Source organism: Lutra lutra, chromosome 2, assembly GCF_902655055.1.
Source record: "Lutra lutra chromosome 2, mLutLut1.2, whole genome shotgun sequence".
Taxonomy (NCBI): domain Eukaryota; kingdom Metazoa; phylum Chordata; class Mammalia; order Carnivora; family Mustelidae; genus Lutra; species Lutra lutra.
In genome coordinates this window covers 57,236,708-57,259,717 of record NC_062279.1, presented here as the reverse complement: position 1 = coordinate 57,259,717, position 23,010 = coordinate 57,236,708, and the positions used below count along the sequence as shown (strand labels likewise).

General features: G+C 34.9%; 1 protein-coding gene across 14 annotated transcripts in view; it reads left to right on the top strand.

Annotated features, from left to right (window-relative positions):
- The window catches only part of HMBOX1 (homeobox containing 1), a 195,982-nt gene that overhangs the window by 134,844 nt on the left and 38,128 nt on the right, over positions 1-23,010 (top strand). For all 14 annotated transcript variants that reach the window (XM_047717488.1, XM_047717487.1, XM_047717481.1 and 11 more), the window contains exon 6: positions 5,756-5,909. In XM_047717488.1, coding sequence (XP_047573444.1) covers positions 5,756-5,909 — 154 coding nt within the window. The remainder of the gene's footprint in view (positions 1-5,755; positions 5,910-23,010) is intronic.

Genomic DNA, 23,010 nt, shown 5'->3' with positions numbered 1-23,010 from the left:
TTATATGAATTGAATTTATATGTAGTAATATCAAATTCATAAGGGAATAAAGTAAGGTGCAAAACAATAGATACAGTATACTGTCATTTACATAGAAGGAACACATACATGTATATGCTCATGTAAACAAAGAACATCTCTAGCAGACTTTATTTGGAGCTACGGAAGGCTCTGTAGCGGCTTTGAGAGACTGGGAATACAGGATGTATTGTTAACTGTACAACCTTTTGTGTCTATGAATTTTGTACTTCCACTGTGTATTCAAAAGGTACATATAAAGTTTCATGAAAAGGAGAGAGGGAGGAAAAAGGGAAAGAAGGAAGGGAAGGAATGAGAGAGAGAGAGGCAGAAATGAAATTAATCTGCTTTGTTAACAGCTTTCAAGATATAAAAAAACTGAAGAACCTAGGTTCATGTGGTCCAGACCTCCTTATTGATAGGAAGTGATTTTATTTCACAAATTTTACTTGCTCATCGGAATAAATGTAAATGGTACCGTCCCATTGCTGTATTCTGGGGGGAAAATGCAAAATTAAGGAAAATCACAAAACGAAAAAGTACTTTTTCTTTTTCTCTAAATGTAAGCATTTAGAAAACAAATAAAAAAATGTTTCTACATTCTCTATCTCTATTCTTGGGCTCAGTGCATTTCTGTCTGTACATAGTCATTGAAGTTCTTCTGTTTCTCAACCTCTTCACTCTGGATCCATTTGGATGCAGGATTTTTTTTTTTTTTTTTTTTTTTTTTTTTTTTTTTTTTGGTCTCTCTTTAAGTGAACTCAGCAAGAAAAATAATAGAGTGGTATTTAGGTTATTTTTACTGATAATCCAATAGATACATTGTAGTTCTCTGATAAACAGACCCATCATTAGAATTTCCCAGCATACCCCAAAGCCTGCCAAGGAGTATGAATAAAATAGACTGATGGAAACTGATTAAATACATTTTATCTTGTTTCTTATGAAAACATTTACAAGAAAATGCCCATTTTTTAAAAGAAATGGGTACTAAATTCAGCATGGTTGACATCAGAAACCCCTTTATTTAATCAAATTAAGCTCAGCAATCTTTTCCCTTGTCTAATTTAAACATTACTATAGCAGACAGGGTTTGCTGAGTTCCTCTTGGCTCATGGCACTGATTCTGCCCATTTCTAAATTAAACAAATAAAGTTTGCCAGGAGGCTCATACAGCAAACACATGAAGTAAATTTGGAGATCAGAAGTAATGCCTTCTCCCTTCACTATTGACGAGTGTCAGAACCTCAGGGAAATCATGTGTGTGACATAGGGGATGATGAAAAATTACTTTTGGAGAAGCTAATTTCTGTGAACGGGATAGTAATGACATGCTTGTAGTCATATTCTATTAGTTGACTGGCAAAGGCTCACTCAGAAGTAAACCTGATAAGAAGATTATCATATATGCAAAGAGAACATTTATCAAAATTAGAAATCTATCAGCAAATTAGGAAAAGACTTTTTTCCTCTTGGGTTTAGAGGTGCTGGATTAATGTGCAAAATTTTGTTCTTAATGAGAACCCAGATACAAGATTGGGAAAAAAATGTTTCTGGAAGGAAAATTCCTGTAAGGAGAAACAAAAAGTGGGTTCTTCATAGCCAATCCAGAAATCCCGTATTTTATTTCAGAGGGGTTTAAAGTTACATTGTTTCTGTATTCTAGTATCTTTGTATTTTTCTGTCAGAGTCTATAATTTTGAACCAATTCTTGGATTATTCATTGCTCTCCATCGCTTTGACTAGAGCAAGATTAACTAAGGTTTCTAGAACATATCTGTGTTTATTAGAGTGTTTCCAGAATGCTGCTTGTGCTATTTTTAAATACTGCTACATTGAAAAAGAAAAAGGAGCAAGGGAAAAAAAAAACCTCAAAAGTAATGTGATAATATTATGTTTCAAATTCAGTACGTTTACGAGTTTGAAATTACTGAGTTTCCACCCATCTGTGCATAAGTTTCCTTGATTTCTTTTAAAGTATTTTAAAGTAATTTATTTCACCTAAATTTCCTTTGTATAGAAAAATTGTATAATACAGAATATTATAAAGAAGAATAGTTACATGACCAATAAACCCCACTACCATGATTAAGATTCTTTGTATTCTTTTATTTATACCTATTTATCCCTTAACTAAGAAAAGATGCCATAGTTGCAGTGTAATTTACTCACCTATTCCCTATCCTTCACCCACTGAAGCCCTAAAAATATCCTTTTACCAGAAGCCAGGCTTTGAATGAGGGAACCTACTGCCTTACCCAGTCTGTTTTTACCTCTGTCTTGTTCAGCAGTGATATCTGCTTGGCTCTGCTTTGGACCTCTTATCATCACTAAGGAGCAAAATTTATATAATGTAACTTAGGTAGATTCCAGAGCCCTTATTATGCTGAAATTCCTGCTTGCATTTAGAAAAGCACCAAAACAAAGACTTTGAAATCCTCCAACCCTCTATTTTCTCCTTATGCCTAAACTTTGTTAACTTTGATGCAAATGTAATGTATATGTAAAACTTTGATATAAATTCAACATGTAAATGAGTGAGTATGGCTATGTTCCAGTAAAACTTTATTTAAACTATGGCAGCTGGCCATAGCCTGCCATCCATTTAAGCCATGAATCTCTAAAGCATTGTGTGATGACATACTTGTCCATTTGAGGAAGAAGTTAATAATTAAGAAGTTAAATATTTACTTTACATCATATACAATAGGAAATCATGTATCTATTAAGGATTTAAATTGTAAGAAAACTATAAAAATATTCTGAATGATACAAAGCATATTGACCACAAAACAAGATGGTGACAAATGTGCCTACATAAAATTTAAGATCAGAAAGCACACTATAAATAAAAAGACAAACTGGAAAAAAAGTTGCAATCTGTGTGACTAGCAATTGGTATTGTTTCAACACACCAGTAAGATAAATAACTCAAAAGAAAAGACAAAAGATACAAATTCACAAGAAAAGATATATAAAGTTCAGTAAACAAAAGATGCTATTTTACCAATAGTGAAGTCTCTATATTAAAAGAAAATTTTTTGCCTGCCAAATTTATAAATGTGAATAGTAATACTCATAGTTACTCAGTATGTTGGGGAATGTGGGGAAATAAACAACTGGAGATGGTTATATCATCTCGTATTTGTTTTATATGATTGTGCAACACATTACCCTTCAACTGAGCAGCTAAAAATAGCAAACATTTATTATCTCACAATTTCTGTGGGTGGCGGATCTAGGAGTGGCTTAGCCAAGATGGTTCTGCTCAGAGTTCTCATAAGGTTGTAGTCGAGCTGTGAGCCCCTGGACAATCTGCCACTGACCGCTACCATTGAGTGTTGGCAGGCCCCAGTTTCCTTCCTGCCTGTTGCCAGGGATTTCAAGTTCTCTCACATGGACTCCCTGAGTGTCCTTACAACTTGCCAGCTGTTTTTCCCCTGAGCAAGTGATCTAAGAGATAGAGGATCTAGAACAGACACCATGGTGTAGTCTGTAATCTAATGGCAAAAGTGACATATCATCACTTCTTCCATATGTTATTGGTCACACACACACTAATCCTGGTATATCGTATGGGAAGAAACTACACAACAGGGTGAATACCAGGGGGCAGGGATCCTTTGGAACCATCTTGGGGGCTAACTACCACATGGCTGTATTGGTAGTGTATGCCTAGGGCCTTATTTCTCCATCTGCTGGGTTATACAGTTTTCTACATGGTCTCTGCTGTGACTGGCTTTTTTCCCCTCAACTTTGGCACCTGGGGGTTGGCTGGGCATCTTTCACCCCATGTGGCTAACATGGGCTTCCTTACAGTATTGTAGTCTCAGGTTAGTCATACTTCTTATATGGCAACTGGTTTCCCCCAGAACCAGCATTACAGAAGATCTAGTTAGAAGCTGCAAAGGGTCTTGTGACCTAGCCTCAAACTGTTTCCATTTTCTGCTGTCAAAACATGTCATAGGACCAGGTTAGAATTCAAGAGCATGTTTACCAGGAGGTGTGACTTATTATGAAGGGCCATGTTTGGAACCTTTCCGGGAAGTTAAGCTTTACAGAGTTGATGCTGGCTTATTCTAAAGCTAAGTGAAGCAATACAAACAGACCTGATTCTGGATATACTTTGAAGATAAAATTAACAGGGTTTGCTATGGTCTAGATATATGTTATGTAGGAGAAATAGAGAGGTCAAAGATAAATCTGAGAATTTTGAGTCAAGCAATTTGAAGAATAGAGATGCCATTTACTCAGATGGAAAGGGCTGCAAGACAACAGGTTTGGAGAGGAAGATCAGGATTTATTAAAATATTGGGCCTCTATATAACCGATTATAAATATGTAGCTATTAGGGAGGATCTACAAAGAGATCTATATGTAGTAAGGTAGAAATACTACCCAAGGTGTTAATTACAAGGTACAATAAATAAGGTATGATTCTTGTTATGAAGAAATAAATACATATTTATTAATATGTGCATTATTCCACATAATTCTAACAATTTCTAACCTGTCTTTCTAGGTCAATGTTAAGAGTTTGTATTTTATTCCATAGGCTGTGGGAACTTTTTCAAGGCTTTTGGTCAGTGGAATGCTATGATCATAATTATGCTTTGGGAAGATGAATTTAACAATATACAGAATGAAGGAACAGTGGGAAACCCAGGGACTGAAGTCTGTGAACACATACCAAGTTATATTTAAATACTTTGAAATAAGTCTACAGAGGTCAGAGACAATGTTGGGTTTTTTGTTTGTTTTTTGGGTTTTTCCCCCCTAGCTTCTAACCTAGAGCAAGCCAAAAAAAAAGGGGGGGGGGCGTGTTGATAAATGGTGAACTAATGAATACATGTATCGTCAGCAGTTCATTGTTTGAGAAAAGGCTAGTCTAAATTAATAAAAATTCCTAATTACATTTCCCCCCATTGCTTTTATTACATTCAGGAGGTAACAGAAAACAGTATAGCTTTAACACATAGTAGACCTATGGAGATCTGACTTTAGTTAACTAGTAGACTAAAATAATGTCAAATACTACTTACTGTCTTTGATGCTACGTTTGACTTTTTTTCTTTGAGAGTTTACAACAATTAGGGTTATTTTAAATTCATCTCTTACCTGCATATATTCTTTAAGGGCTCCATTTTCTTAATAAGAAGAGTCCTTTGAATGGTAATGAAAAGTTCTGATCATATAGTATATATTGTTCAAAAGAGTTAAAACTGTCAGATAGAAATTTCAAGAAAGATTTTTCAGAAGATACTCTGATTAAGTTGTCATTGGTCCAAAGTCCATACTTCCCTTTTTCCCTGAAGAGATAGATTTTGGGCTGTTTCAAAAGATGACATAAACAGGATAAAAGACAAGTGACTCCCCCCCCCCAAAAAAAGACATTTTAAAGCAATTAATGTTAAACTTTTTAAGGAAAAGTTTTTGTCCCTTTGGGTTTTTGTTTGGGTCAAATTATTTTTCCCCCAAACTGCAAACTGCTTCAGTACCCATAGCCTGTGGCATAGAGAGTAGGCAATGGTTTCAAGGCAACAGTTTGCATTGGCATGGGGCAGGCACTGTGAGAGGCCCAGGGAACTTTTTTTTTTTTAATGTGAATATAAAATGTATTTGGCTTGCAATTTCCAATGGAAGGACAAAAATTTATTGTTGTCGAGTTCATGATTATATTTGTCATTGATTTTAGTAAATTGCAAGATATTTGCTAAAAATGTCTTGTTTATTTCAGGGGCTACACTAAGTATGAGACCAGCCCCCATTCCAATAGAGGACCCAGAGTGGAGACAAACACCTCCCCCAGTCTCTGCCACATCTGGCACGTTCCGACTACGACGAGGGAGTCGATTTACCTGGAGAAAGGAGTGCCTGGCTGTAATGGAAAGGTACATGTGTCCTTTCCCATGAGCAATCTCCCAACCTTAGGAAAGAGAGAAACCGTAGATAGATTTGGGACAGTTTTCATTCCAGACAAGTAATTTGGGATCTAAGTTCTATCTCTAAATGTATTTTGGAATATATTATAAATGTATATTATTGAAATAAGATGATCTTACCATTGAGAAGTCATAAAACTGGACTTAGCATCTGTGAATATAACTTAATAGTGTTCTCAGTAATTTCAGAAACTTTAGAAGAATTTTTTAATTTAAATCTTTATATTGTATTTTAGAAACACTCTTCAGAGTCTTATTTTCATCAAAAATATTGAATACTTACACAAGAGTCTACTGAGATTTTACTTCTTTCAATCAGGAGTGTGACTTAAATAAGCTTAGTCCCAAAGGTTCGAAATACATGTTTTTACTTTGATTTGGTAATTTATCTTTTGACTCTAGTACCAGTATCTGATCCATAGTAAGTACTCAGTATGTTTTAGACCGGAATTAGACCTTAGCTTCAGTTTTCCTATCTGAAATGGTATAAATTAATTAAATATGATTATTAAATGCTCAGTATATTTAGGGTGATCCTGTAGTAGAATTACCCTTTTAGTCTCCTACCTTTAAGTAATGTGTATGGAATTTTGTTTCGATGAAGAGTTTTATATTCAATAAGGTAATGTTTTCTGTTAGAAAAGTATTTACTTCCAAAGATAAAATATAGAGAAAAAGAATATATTAGGCGAGGGTAAAAACAATTGGATTTTCATATTGAGATTTCTCAATAATTTAAATAATGGAAAAGAATGGAATTGAATGTTTAAAACTGGGTTTAACTTCTAAGGTAACATAGAATACATATTTACATTGAAACAGTTTCACTTTTTTCCCCAGTTATCTAATCTGACTTGTCAAATGGCAAACTGGAAAGAGCATTTGACTCAGAGTCAAAGACCTGAAACCCTGATTTGGCTTTGGCATTTAACCAGCTATGCAACTTTGTCCAGGTCACAAACTCTGAGCAGTAACTTCTTCATCTATAAAATGAAGTTTTTCAGTAGCCACTGGTGAACCATATGTCATCCGGGACTTTTGCCATCTCTCTTTCTGCCTCTTTTCTGATTATCTCCCAGCTCATTAGACATCACTACCTGATGTAGACAGAGATTGAAAATGTGAAAGTTGAGGCCTGGGTTTTTGTTCTTGTGATTCGGTTAAAATTAAAAAGTTTGCTTAAAGAGACTGTAGATTATTCATTGATGTTATATGTTGCCTTCCTTAGTCTCTTTACTGTAAATTCTAGTAGAGGCCATTCACTGAATAACGAATCCTTATATGCTTGAGCAGTTAAAGTAGAAGAGTGAGACTTTTTCGTCCCAGAGCCCTGACATGTAAAATCTACTTTATTTTTCTCTTCTAGAAACTATGATTGTTTCAGAAAACTTCTTCAGAACTTACTATATAACAGAAATGAATTTAAATAATATCAATCTTAAATTATTTGCAGCATTATCTATTTTCCACCTGGGTACAAAACGAGCTTTGGTTATAAGTTCTGATTTTGCTACTGATTCCGCCATTTAATTTTTTCATGAAGATACCGATATACATTTATCACATAATGTCAGTATGAGAACAGATTAATGTTAAAATTGATAATATTAACAATGAAAGGTGATATTCCTAATGCATTTTCAAAATTGAACCTTGTTTCCAAAGCAACCAAACTACCCACAGAATCACACTGATCAAATTTCAGTTACAAAGATATTAAGGCTGCTGGTGACTCTTGATCTTGGCTCCAGTCTTGATCTCAGGGTTTTGAGTTCAAGCCCAGCCCCACATTGGGCTCCATGCTAGCCATGGAGCCCACTTTAAAAAGAAAAAAGATATGAGCACTTACCCTGTGTAAAATTCTCATTTAATCTTAATTTTCACCTTTTAACCTTCATTTTAATTAATAAATGCCTTTAATTCAGGAATTGGTTATCTTTGGTTTAATTTTATCTTACGTGGCTCAACCAGTAAGAAAGTATGTAGTTTATTCCAGTAGTTGCAAAAATGCAAAAGCCTCTCAGAGTATTTAATAGCAGTAGATCATGGTATGATTTCATTCTCTGAAAGTGGAACTTTTTATTTTCTAACATGGAATATAAAATTCTCTGGCAATGCATGATGTTTTCCAGTACACTGAATTGGTGAATAAATACACATGCAGAGACTATAAAGCCAGCAAACTCGTAGGCTTACTCAAATATATTCGTATAAGTCAAAAATTATTCATTCTTCATACCATACACCAAACAAATTTCGAATGAATCAAAAAAAGTGAATCCGTATAAAATAATAGAAAAAAATACAGGTCCCCTGGAAATGGTAAAATTTTTCCTAACTAGAACTCAAAATCCAAAATATGGGAAAGGATCGATAAATTTGATTATTTACATTAAAAGAAAAACTTTGGGGAGAAAAATATATGCAAACAAGGTAAAAATAAAAAAGAAAAAGAAAAATTGGAAAAAGTATTTGCTACATATCATTATCCCTGATGTATAAACAACTTTTAAAAGAGAAGGAAGACCACCAACTCTGTAGAAACTAGATACCTGCAGAAAAACAAACGCAGATGCCTCTTAAACATATAAAAGAATGTTCAGTTTAACTCATAGTAAGAGAAACTCATATTAAAATTATACTGAGATACTATTCTTCTCTTATCACATTGGCAAAAATCCAAAGGTTCCATAACATTTTTTTATTGATTGAGCTATAGGGAAATGGGCACTCTCATACACAGCTTGTGGGAATGCAAAGTGTAACAACTTCCATGGACAGGAATTTAATAGTATTGGGGACAGTTACCCATGGATTTGCCCTTTGACTCAGCATTCTCACTTCTAGAAAATTATCCCAGAGATAAACTGACAGAAGCGTAAATACAGCATCCGTGTTTGCAATAATATCAAAATATTGAGTACAACTGTGTGTCTATCAGTAGTGGACTGGGTGAATAAATTACAGTGAATTATACGTTGAATGCCCAGGCTCAAATAATAGAGTGCTACACAGCAGCAAAGGGAATGAGTTTTCCTTTCTACAGAATGAAAATCATACTGTGTCCTTCTGTACTATCACTATGAAATATTTTGTAAGGCTTTTTCACATTTTTATATCCATCAGAATGAATACTTTTCTATATACAGTGATCTTCAGATATAATGTTTAAAAAAGCAGTGTCAGTTGTATATAGTAGGCTATCATTTGTGTGTTTGCTTATAATTTGTTTTAAGATAAAGGAGTACACCATAAAATAAATAAAATGGTTACCAATAGAAGAGAAAAAAACACAGATTGTAGGGGACAAGAATAGAAGCTCACCTCATCTAAATATACCATGTTTTCACATTGTAACCATATAGATATTTTATGTAATTATAGAACAAAATTACTTTGAAATGGGGGGGAAGGTGACCCCTAAAAAAAACTAAAAGGAAACAAAAGTGTGACCTAAATATTCATGAACTGTGTTGAATAGCTTTATAACACAGTATTTTGACTATGCGTCTTGGTGGGATACAGCTTAGGAATAAAAAGAACTACAAAAAAATCTTACCTTGCTTTTACTAATGTTGGTAATATTAATAATGTTATTCAGGTACTATTTTTATTTGTGTAGATACAGATATAGGTAAGACAATCATAGTGTTATTAGGAATCAAGTTTTTTCAGTGTAGAGCATATAAACATAAAATAATTAAGTAAATCACTATAATCTTTTGTGTATGTGTGTGCATATAGAAATTTATCTTGTTTGTATTTTTTAATAACAGCCTTATTGAGATACAGTTCACCTAATTAAAATGTACTACTCAGTGCTTTTTAGTGTACTTACAATTATGCAACTGTCAGCGCAATCACTTTTAGAATCTTCTCTTCACCCCCCAAAAAACTCTTGTACCCAGTAGCAGTCCCTCCTTTCTCCCCCATCCTCCCCAACCCTACATAACCATTAATCTGCTTTCCCTGTATATAGATTTGGCCAGTTCTGGATATTTCATATGAATGGAATCAAACAAACCTGGCTGTTTGTGACTCACTTCTTTCACTTAGTATCATGTTATCAGGGTTCATCCATGTTGTAGGTCATTTCAGTATTATATTTCTTTTTGTTGCCAAAGAATAGTCCATTCTATAGATATGCCATATTTTATTCATTCATTTCATTTATTTATTTGTTTCATTATTTATTTATTATTATTTCATTCATTTATTCACTCATAATTTATTCAATCATCAATTGTTGGACATGTGGGGTTGTTTCCACTTTTTATCTATTATTGGTAATGCTGCCTTCAGTGAAATTTGTGTACTAAGTGGAATTGCTGGGTCATATGGTGACTGTGTTCAACCTTTTCAGAAACTGCCAGACAGTTTCCAAAGCATATATACCATTTTACATTCCATCGAGCACCGTATGATGGTTCCAGTTTCTCACCAGCATTTGTTCTGCTGTCTTACTGTTTCTAATCTTCCTAGTATGTGAACAAGTAGAATTTCATTGTGGTTGTTATTTGCATTTCCCTAACCAGTGATGATCAATATCTTTTCATATGCTTATTGGCTATTTCTGTTTCATCTTTGGAGAAATGTCTATTCAGATCATTTGCTCATTTTTTAAATTGGGTTGTCTTTATATTCAGTTGTAAGTTTTCTTTATATGTTCTAGATAGGGGTTCCTTATAAGATACATGGTTTCAAATACTTTTTTTTTGTTCCTTGACATTTTATTTATTTATTGAATTTTTTAAATTTAAATTCAGGGGCACCTGGGGGCTCAGTGGGTAAAGCCTCTGCCTTCGGCTCAGGTCATGATCTCAGGGTCCTGGGATCGAGCCCCACATCGGGTTCTCTGCTCAGCAGGGAGCCTGTTTCCCCCGCTCTCTCTGCCTGCCTCTCTGCCTACTTGTGATCTCTCTCTCTCTCTCTCTCTCTGTTAAATAAATAAATAAAATCTTTTAAAAAATTAAATTCAGTTATTAATATGTAATGCATTACTACTTTTGGAGGTAGAGGGCAGTGATTCATCAGTCTTACATAACACCCAGTGCTCATCATATCACGTGCCCTCCTTAATATCTATTACCCAGTTACGCCATCCTCCTACCCCTCCTCCCCTCCAGCAGCCCTCAGTTTGTTTCCTGTGATTCGGAGTCTCTTAGGCTTTGTCTTCCTCTCTGATTTCATCTTGTTTTATTTTTTTCCTTTCTTTTCCTATGATCCTCTATTTTGTTTCTTAAATTCCACATATAAATGAGATCATATGATAATTGTCTTCCTCTGATTGACTTATTTTGTTTAGCATAATACCCTCTAGTTCCATCCACATCATTGCAAATGGGAAGAATTCATTTTTTGATGGCTGACTAATATTCCATTATTTATATAGACCACGTCTTCTTTATCCGTTCATCTATGATGGACATCTGGGCTATTGTGGACATTGCTGCTATAAATGTTGGGGTACAAGTGCCCCTTCAGATCACTACATTTTTATCTTTGGGGTAAATACCTACCAGTGCCATTGCTGGGTCTTAGGGTAGCTCTATTTTCAACTTTTTGAGGAACTGCCATATTGTTTTCCAAGGAACTGTACCACCTTGCCTTCCAACCAACAGTGTAAAAGGGTTCCCCTTTCTCTGTATCCTCACCAGTATCTGTCATCTCCTGACCTGTTAATTTTAGTCATTCTGACCGTTGTGATGAAGTGACAGCTCATTGTGGTTTTGATTTGTATTTCCTTGATGCCATGTGATGTAGAGCATAATTTCATGTGCCTGTTGGCCATTTGAATGTCTTCTGTGGAGAAAAGCCTGTTCATATCTTCTGCCCATTTCTTGATTGGATTATTTGTTTTTTGGGTGTTGAATTTGATAAATTCTTTATAGATTTTTGGTACTACCCCTCTATCTGATATGTCATTTGCAAATATCTTCTCCCATTCTGTCTGTTGTCTTTTGGTTTTGTTGACTGTTTTCTTTGCTCTGCAAAAACTTCTTACCTTGATGAAATCCCAATAGTTCAGTTTTGCCTTTGTTTCCCTTGCCTTTGGAGATGTGTCTAGCAAGAAGTTGCTGCAGTTGAGGTCACAGAGGTTGGTACCTGTGTTCTCCTCTAGGATTTAGTTACTAGGTATTAGCTCTTCTTTTAGTATTTGGTGGAATTTCCCTTGGGAAGCCACCCAGTCCTGGACTCTTTATTTTTTGGGAGGTTTTTGATTACTACTTCAACTTCCTTGCTGGTTATGGGTCTGTTCAGGTTTTCTGTTTCTTCCTGTTTCAGTTTTGGTAGTTTTTATGCCTCTAGAAATGCATCCATTTCTTCCAGATTGTCCAATTTGTTGGCATTGAGTTGCTCATGATGTGTTCTTATAATTATTTGTATTTCTTCGTTTTTGGTTTTGATCTTTCCTCTTTCATTCATGATTTTATTTATTTGAGCCCTTTTCTTTTTGATAATTCTGGCCAGGGATTTATCAATTTTATTAATCCTTTCAAAGAACCAGCTCCTAGTTTTGTTGATCCCTTGTACTGTTCTTTTGATTTCGATTTCATTGATTTCTGTTCTAATCATTATTAATTCTCTACTCCTGCTGGGTTTAGCTTTATTTGCCGTTTTTCTCCAGCCCCTTTAGGTATAAGGTTAGTTAGGTTGTATATTTGAGACCCTTTCTGTTTCTTAAGAAAGGCTTGTATTGCTGTATACTTCCCACATCCCAAAGGTTTTGAACAGTTGTGTTTTCATTTTCATTCGTTTCCATAAATGGATTTATTTATATATTTATTTGACAGAAAGAGAGAAAGCAAGCACAAGCAGGGAGAGTGGCAGACAAAGGAAGAGGGAGAAGCAGGCTCCTCACTGAGCAGGGAACCCAATGCAGGGTTCGATCCCAGGACCCTGAGATCACGACCTGAGCTGAAGGTAGATGCTTAAGCTACTGAGCCACCCAGGTGCCCCCGTTTCCATGAATTTTTTAAAATTTTCTTTGATTTCCTGGTTGACCCATTCATTCTTTAGTAGGATATTCTTTAGCTGCCATGTATTTGAGTTCTTTCCAAATTCCAAACTCAATCCTGTGATTGAGTTCAAGTTTCAAAGCATTGTGGTCTAAAAATATGCAGGAAATGATTCCAGTCTTTTGGTTCCATTTGAGACCTGATTTGTGACCCAGTATGTAATCTATTCTGAAGAATTTTCTAAGTGCACTTGAGAAGAATGTGTATTCTGTTACTTTAGGAAGAAATGCTCTGAATATACCTGTGAAGTCCATCTGGTCTAGTGTGTCATTTGAAGCCCTTGTTTCCTTGTTGCTCTTCTGTGTAGATGATCTGTCCATTGTAGTGAATGGGGTGTTAAAGTCCCATACTATTACTGTATTATTATCGATGTGTTTATTTAATTTTGTTATTAATTGGTTTATATAATTGTCTGCTCCCATGTTAGGGGCATAAATATTTATAATTATTAGATCTTCTTGTTAAATAGACCATTAATTGTGATATAATGTCTTTCTCTTATTGTAGTCTTTCTCTTATTGTAGTCTTTAAAAGTTGGATTGCCTCCCCAACTTTCTTTTGATGTCCATTAGCATGATAAATGGTTTTCCATCCCCTCACTTTCAATCTGGAGGTATCTTTTTGTCTAAAATGAGTCTCTTGCAGACAACATAGTCTGAAACACATGGTTTCCAAATATTTTCTCCCATTCTGTGGGTAGTCTTTTCATATTCTCAGTGATGACCTTTGGAGCATGCAAGCTTTTAATTTTCATGAAGTGCAGTTTATTTTCTCATCTGCTTCTTGTATTTTTATTATCTTATTTAAGAAAGTTGTGCCTAAAAGCACAGGATTTACTTTTGTATTTTTTTCCCAAGCATTTTATACTTTTAACTCTTACATTTAGGTCTTTGATCCATTAGAGATAATTTTTGCATATTATGTGAGGTAGGGACCCTGCATCATTCTTTTGCATGTGGATATCCAGTTGTCCCAGTACTGTTGAAAGAACTATTCTTTTCCCAGTGATTACTCTTGGAACCCTTGTCAAAAATCAATTGACTGTAAATTTGAGGGGACTCTTCAGTTCTCTTCTGTTCCATTGATCTATATACCACACTGTTATAATTACTGTTTTACTATAGTAAATTTTGAAATCTGGATATAAGAATTTTCCACTTTCTTCTTTTTGAGGATTATTTCAGGTATTCTGGATCCTTTGTATTTTCATATGAATTTTAGGATCAGCTTGTCAACTTCTGCTGAGAAGCCAGCCATAATTTTGGTGGGAAATCCTAAAATTTTGAATGTGAATTAGAAATAATAATATGAATTTGTTGTAGTTTCTCCTGGAAAAAGAAAAAAAAAGGAGTGTACTTTCCATCTTTACTTACTCAAAAAGCCCAGAGACAACGATCAGCCTAAATGAGGAGGCCTGGGGCCAGACTGTGGTCATAGGTACCATTAACACTCCTTGGATTGATTCTAGACTTGAGACAAGAAATGTACATGATAAGACCAAGAACTTGTTAAAGCAAGAAGGCCATTATAGATAGGTGAGTGATATCAGAAGGACTCAGGAGCTAACTTGAAGAGGTCCCCTTATCCAAAGATGGAAATAATTTGAATATTAGTAGTAATACCAGTGGTAATATATTGAAGCCCAGCAAACATATTAAAAATCCATATGTGATAAAGATACTAAAAAAATTTATTGGTCACACCTAAAGAATGTTAGAGAACCAACTAAATTTCAAAGTGGTAAAAGGAAAGAACTGAGCCTTTAACTTGTGTTTTGCATATCAACTTTATCACCGATGAACAAAAAAGGCTTTCTTTAATGAAGGATGCCCAACTAATAAATGAAAAAGGAATAATATAATTACAGTGTCATCATTTTGTAAACTCCTAATGAAATAATAGATCTGACAGTGATCATGAATAGCTGTTAACAAAGACAGACAACCAGGCATTATGTACCTCTTGGAGGATGTAAATACCACCACCCACATAGAGTGTTTTTCTAACAAAATTGAAGCTGAATCAAATCAAGCCTCTAGGTCCAGCTCCAGGTGTGTAGGAGATATGGAACAAAATTCTGTTAAATGATACTATGGGTAATTCAGATCAACAAAGTTCATGATGTGAGAGACCCTAAGAACATAATAACTAAGTTTCTTCAAGTTTTTTTAATACATTAGCCAGTTGAGGAAATTTGAACACTGTATAAATGGTGATTCTTGTTTCAGTTATGATAATGGTTGCTTATATGTAAGTGGTGGTACATTTATAAAAATTTAGAGTTCTTGTCTTTTAGAAAAATATAATATGAAATGATATGTTATCTTGCATTTACTTCAATGTAACACAAAGTGGAAAGGCAGAGGCAAGGGTGTGGATAAAACAAAGAATGTATCTATAAGTTGATGGTTTCTATAGCCTGGTAATGTTTATTTGGGAGTTCATGGTACAGTTTTCTCTACTTTTATATATATATAAAATGCATATATATATATATATATATAATGTGTGCATATATATATATATTGCATATATATATATATTATGCATATATATATATTATGTGTGTTAAGGATCTAAATCTTGGATCAAACTTCATGGAATTACGAGAAATGAAAAGTCTTCATTATCACAAAAACTCAACTACACAGTGAATAATAGCATTTTCTTTAGTAAATGAGTGTCACTCTACAATGCGATCGTGAACGTAAATAGTTCCTGCAGTCTTGAGTTTACAATCAGGTTGGAGACACAGACATTAATCAAATAATCACACAAATCAAGGTAAAACTGCAACAATAATATATGTATGAAAGGAAAGGTTCACCATGGTGTGACATCTTATAATATGTCATGTCTCATAATATGTCAATATAATATGGATGTGGTAAGAGTCACTTAGGTATAAGGAAAGAGCAAATTTGCAGGTAGAGAGAAGAGTTGTAATCAAATAGAACTGCACTGTCTGATATGGTGGCGATGAGTATCTATTTAAATTTAAATTACTTAAAATGAAATAAAATTTAAAATTCAGTTCCTCAGTCACACTAGCCACATTTTAAGTGTCCAGTAGTCATATATGGCTGCTGACTATAGTTTTAGACAGTATTTCTATCACAGAAAATTTTATATGGAATATTTCTCATTGTAGAACATTTTTTTAGACAGCTCTGATACAGAACAACTGTATCTCATCCCCAGTCGAAAAAATAATGGTTATGTTTGCCCCATAATGATTTGCTCTTGTTTTTCTTTTTACTCAAAGTCATAAGGCAAAGAGAAATATAAATTAAAAACCAAACATTAAGTCCACTGAAATATTTTAGAAAGTTTCCTATATGACAGTGATAGAAGCAGGTAAATATTTCACTAGTTCCCATATAATTATTTTACTTCGGCATCCTTTCCCACATCTCACCCTGCTTTTCAGAGTATATGATTTAACAATTTATTATTTATAATGATTGGATTTTTTCTTTAATTAGCATTCATTTACTCATTCATTCATTCTTTCATTCACGTGTTTATCAAATGTATTTTTACACACTGCATTTGTTGGCTGTGTCTTTTGAGTCTCTTAGTTTGTAACGGTTCCTCACACACATGCACACATTTTGTTCATGCTGTTTATTTAACCCACTGAGCCACCCAGACGCCCCCATGCTGTTTATTTGTTAAAGACACTAAGGCAGGGCCCTGGGTGGCTCAATTGGTTAAGCGACTGCCTTCAGCTCAGGTCATGATCCTGGAGTCCTGGGATCGAGTCCCACCACATCAGGGTCCCTGCTCAGCAGGGACTCTGCTTCTCCCTCTGACCGTCTCCCCTTTCATGCTTTCTCTCTCTCTTTCATTCTCTCTCTCACATAAATAAAATCTTAAAAAAAAATGCTAAAGCATTTGTCATATTGAATTTCCCACAGTTTAGATTTGGCCAGTTACTTCCTCATATGTGTCTCTTAACATGACCTCATATTTTCTGTAGATTGGTAGTTAGATCTAGAGTCCTCATTAGATTCTAATATAGCTCTTTTGGCACATAACTGCTACTTTGTTCTTCACAGTACATCATATAAGGATGCACATTATGTCTGCTTGTCCCATTTTTAGTAACTATAAGATTAATCATGGGATTCAGTGCTGTCATCTTGATCCACTTATTAGAAAGTTCCCCATTTACTGAATAGTTTGAGGGCAGTGATTCTTAACTTTAGCTGCATATTAGGATCACCTGGGAGCTTTTAAAAATATCACTGAGACATTACCCTTGACCAACTGGGACATATAGATAGATAAAGGTATATTTGAAAAGTTCCCAAGTGATTTTAAAGTACAGCCAGGATTGAAAACCATTGTTTTGTCATCCACTGATGATTTTTTTCCTAGTCACCTTTTGGTTTTGTAACAGTTGTATTCCAATTTTTTTCATTTCTTCTGCATTAATTAGCTGAATTCCTCCCTAAAGAAGAACTTTCCCTCATCAACTCTTAAGTTACCCTGAAATAGAGTCCCTCACAAACTTGGGGGCAGCACTCTTGTATAAGCAATTATAGAACTGAGGAATAAATGCTGTTATAAGGATGAGTACTTGAGTGTATGGGTCCATGAGATGCAAACAACAGAAGAAGGAGTAAGACTTTAACAAAATGATGACAATCTGGCTGCATTTTGATGGATGATAGAAGTTCACTAATTAGAGAATCAGAGAAAGAGTATTCTAGATTATCATGAAGTTCTTCATGGCAGAACATAGGGTTTTTCATTAAGAGCATCTCTACTTGATTATACAAGACCTAGTCATACTGTGCATGCTATAATTAAGTAAGTACTGTGCTTAATTATCCCACAGCTTTGGTGTTCAGGCTTTTTCATAAAGGAGATTGTACCTGATCAGATTAGTCCATTAGGTAATATTAGTGGGAATATGGAAGATAGGCAAGAAATCAACCAATCAAATATATATTTGAACACATATTCCAGATGCCTAGAGCTAAGGGAAAATAAATTTGAAATAATTATAAACTGTAGTATCTGCCCTCATATATATATATTTTTTTAATTTTATTTATTTATTTGACAGACAGAGATCACAAGTAGGCAGAGAGGCAGGCAGAGAGAGAGGAAGGGAAGTAGGTTCCCCGCTGAGCAGAGAGCCCGATGCGGGGCTTGATCCCAGGACCCTGGGATCATGACCCGAGCCGAAGGCAGAGGCTTTAACCCACTGAGCCACCCGGTGCCCCTGCCCTCATACATCTTAAGGCAATAATAACTTACATTTGAGTAGGATTTTATAGTTTGTATATAATTATTGATCTTATCGATAATTATTCTGTATGACAATTGACCTTCAAAATTTTGTACTGTATATATTTTTATTATTTACAGTTTATAGACAAGAGCCTCAGAGAAAGGAAGTGGCCATGATTAGCCCACATGTAAATGGATTGGAAGAGGGATAAGTGGAGGTCAGCCAGGAGGCCGTTAGAGTTTCTATGCATGGATGATGAGCGCCCCAGCTGTAATTTCAAGGCAAAGGGGAAACAAAATGGATAGAAAGTAATAGGTATCAGAAAAAATACAAAGAAAAGAATAGCCTAACCTAGTTACAGATGGAACATAGAGATGACAAAGCAGAAAGTGTAAAAGAGAGCTTAATACTGATGATGTTCGTAGAACATTCCTCTGGGAGACAGAATCTATACCATTAGAAAATAGTTTGACTTTGGACAAATCATTCAACATCTCTTTTTTTTTTTTTTTAAAGATTTTATTTATTTATTTGACACAGAGAGAGAGAGAGATCACAAGTAGGCAGAGTGAAAGGGGGAAGCAGGTTCCCTGCTGAGTAGAGAGCCCGATGCGGGGCTCCATCCCAGGACCCTGAGATCATGACCTGAGCCAAAGGCAAAGGCTTAACCCACTGAGCCACCCAGGCGTCCCTCATTCAACATCTCTTAACCCCAACTGCAATATTTTAAAAAGAAGAGTTAAGTATTATGATATAGTAAGAAGTGGATGGGCTTCAGAGTCATATAGACTTACCATTTAGTCCCAGCTTCATCTTAATGTTAAGAATTTCAGTTTTCTATAAAATGGAGATGCTATTATGAGAAGAGTTTTATGAGATCGCTATATTGTAAGGCACACAGTAGAACGCCTTCCTCATAACCAGTGGTGACCCAGTATTCTTTTTCCATTAAAGTTCTTTCTACTTTGAGCTTTGACTGTGAACTCACTTCAAGATGTTAGGAGAGCTCAGTGCCTTTAGAAATGGAGACTTAGGAGGCACCTTTACATCAGGGGCAGTTAAAGCCATGGGTATGGATGAATCCTGGCCAAATCTATCTTGCATTTTTGCTTATACTGTTTTTGCATTTTTGCAGCTAACTATGGCTGGAGAATAATTTAAAACCCTGCAGACTGATCTCATTTTAAATTCATGACCATGAACCTCAAGTGGCTCTTTAATTCTGCCAGACAATCATAGTATACTGAACCCACCTGGTTCAGTCTTTCCCAATCTTCTAAAGAATTATTTCACACTTTGTTCTCTCTGCAAACTCGCATCCTCATTCCCATGATGATGTGCTTCCTGTTTAAATGAGGAGAGGGAAGCGCTCAAAGGAGTCCACAAACAAGTATAGATTTGAAATTTTCCATAATCGGAAAGATTGTTGTTACAGTTGTTTAAGGAAGACCTGACTAGATTTAAATGGTTAAAATAGAATTAGATAATTGACTAATATTTATTCATTCAGTCATTTATTTATATAGCGTCTGCTCTGTGCTGACCCTGAGGGAGGCTTACCTCCAGTAGTTTACCTATTCCAAGGGCAGAAAATATCTATATCATAATGTCAGAAATAGTTGCATGTACAAATGTAATGTCAGACCCAAATGTGGTTTTTATTCAGCAAACCTAGTCATCCTTTGGTTCATTTCATTCAACAAAGTACTCACTAGGTATGAGGTAAAGCACTGGGGACAGAGAAGGAGATACTTCCGGATGATAGGAGTTAGAGGGATGATGAACCTAGTTTACTTGAAACGTCTTTCGAGTTTATGGTCAGAAGTGTTGGAGGCTTTGTGGCCTAGGAGCAAGACTTCTAATGTACTCTTTTCTTTTTTCCTTTCCTTTACCCTTTCTGCAGTTTGGGCAGGGTATTCTTTTAGCTGTGGAAACAGATGTGGCTCTGGAGTGTTAGGATATGACCAGGACACAAAGGAATGCGACCTGTGCATCTATTCTGGTTTCAAGGAAGATATATAAAAGAACACTTCAAATCTTCTTATACAGGTTTTTCAGCCCAATTAAGTACAATAGAAAGAGAAGCAACAATTTGGAGAAGACTTTAGATATAAGAATAAATGTAAGAGCACCTAGCTGTGACAGGTAGAAGCAATAGTGTACATTGGTTAAGAGTAATAGTTTTGGAGCCATATTTGTGTATATAGAGTACTTACTGCTTTTAATTTTCATCAGTGTAGCTGAATGATGAATCTGTGTCTAGATTCCAGGCACAGGAAAGTAGAGGCAAAATGAATACCTCTGTGTTTATGATTAAAACTATTGTATGTTTTATTTTTTTCATGGAAACAGTATTCCTATACTATGTTTTTTGCTCCTCTTAATTCTTTCCACCTTCATCCTCAGTGAGATATAAATAAATAAATATAAATTAAAAATATAGATATCAATAAAAAATATGTAAAACAAAATCATTACTAAAGCCCAGAGCCCTCTGAAATTACGAGGAAAACATTTTTTTGGTTGTTGTTTAACTTTTGTCTCCAAAATTAACTTTTAAAAATAAACCCAAAATATTCTCCCAACAAAGAATCAGTATTAAAAATTTTAGCTTAAGAGTATCTCTTCCCTCAAAATTTAAGCATCTAAAAATAGCTTCTTAGGATAAAAGTACCTCTTCATGAGCAAAAATAGCATCACAACCACAATACTTTAACAAACCAAAATTAAATCATAGCTCCAGATTTGGTGTAACTGCTGTTAACCTGACATGTTATACAGCCTGGATATATAATCGGAATTAGAGACATGGATCTAGTACACAAATACATTTTATATAAGTATGTTATACATCTTGGGAGAATCAGCATGGAAGAGACAAATCAGTTTGTAAGGTGTGTTTCTAGAACGTTGCTTGAGGCTTCTGTAATTTAATTCTCTTGTATTTACTGCATTTTGGAACTCTTCCCAGGACAGTTTATTAGTATTTGGACTTTGGTTTCAGTCTCTTTCCTTTCTCCTTTTTACTTTTAATTTTTTCAGTGAATACTTGGACTGTGAAGGTTAAAAAGACCAATAGTTCCAGAAACTAAATTCTATATTTAACTGCAGACTGGGTGTGGCTCAGACAACTGCAGTGCAAGCGTGCTAGTGTTTTGCCAGTCATCAAAACCCTGACCTGCAGGGAACATTCCTTTTCCTAGTCTTCTGACTTTGAATTATGCTGAATTATGATGATATGATGATACATAGTATGTACTTTGTGTGTGTGTGTGTGTGTGTGTGTGTGTGTAATTAAAATAAAGACAGAAGAGTCCTATAGGTTCATACTTGAAGTGGCTCTGGAAGATCTGTTTCTTCTGTGTTCTTTTATAGTAATCTCCAAATGATATTAACCCACCCTGATTTCATGGTGCCGCATCCCATCATTCTTTTATTACTTTTAATTATCACTGTGTGATTTAAAAATTTTTTGCACAGGAAGTCTTCTCCACTTCAGCTCCCATTCCATGAAGCCATATTTTCTTTTAATGTTCTTTTCTTCTTGTTTTGCATTACATAGTATAGTTGTTCATATAGTATAGTGTGAGACCTTATTTACCATAAAAGAATGGGGAAATAACTGCTTGTTCTCCTAGTAATGTTTTTTTCCCCTCTAAAAAACAAAACATAAACAAAAAACTCTGTCTCTTGAACAGAATCCTGTTACTTTGTAAAATGGAAAAATAATCACTCTTGTCTTTCTTGGAAGTATCCTTCTGTATTACTTTATTCCAGTGTCTCAGTATTATTTGGTATCATTAATACTAAACAGAAATCTATGGAGTAAGAGACACTGCTCATTTCAGTAAGATACATCTAGCCAGAAAAAAAATTGGGGCAGAAATGCTTATAATACTTTCCTAACACTGCTCCTCTGAAAGATTGAGACCTATCTAGAAGTTTTTTTGAATGACTGCTTGTACCATATGAACAATAAAGGGACTAATGTGCCTTAGTTGTACAAAAATATATAAATTTTATCTGCTGACCACTGATTTAGGTTAAGCAGCATTTAAGCTAAGAACCTTCCTTTGATTTTATTTACCTATATTTGGTTACTATTTCAGGAGAGAATAAGGAAGAGACCCTAAAAATCATCCAGTTCAATTAGTTTATTTTTTAGACCAAAAACCTGTAGTTAATTAACTAAGAGGTTAATGAACTTAGCTAAACTCACAGAAGAAGTGAGATTAAGTTGCTCATTTTGAATCCATAGCCATGTGAACGATATAATGGTTTCTAAGAAGTATATTCATTGAACTTCTCAGCCCTTTCTTTTTTCTTTTTTTTAAAGTTTATTTATTTACTTAAGTAATCTCTACCCCAATGTGGGGCTCAAACTCATGACCCCGAGATCAAGAACTGCATGCTCTTCCGACTGAGCCAGCCAGGTGCCCTCAGCCCTTTCTTTCTATCCTCTTTGATAAATATTTATTGAATGTCTACTCTATGCTAAGCTGCATGCCAAGAATTAGAATGCAAAAATTAGTAAGACAAAAGTCCTCTTACTGCTTTTCACTGAATTTCTTCTTGTCTGTGCTGCTTTATTCATTTCTTATTTCCCTCATGCCCTGTAAGTCTTCCTTTTTCCCCTCCTTTACACTTTTCTTTTAAGCACACCTTCTACCATCAAGCCTTTGTTCTTAGTTGCTTCTTAGTTGATTATAATGTGAACTGATATATATGCTTTAGTATTTCCTACACTTACTTTAAAAAGTATACTCCTATTTAATTTCATTTAAAA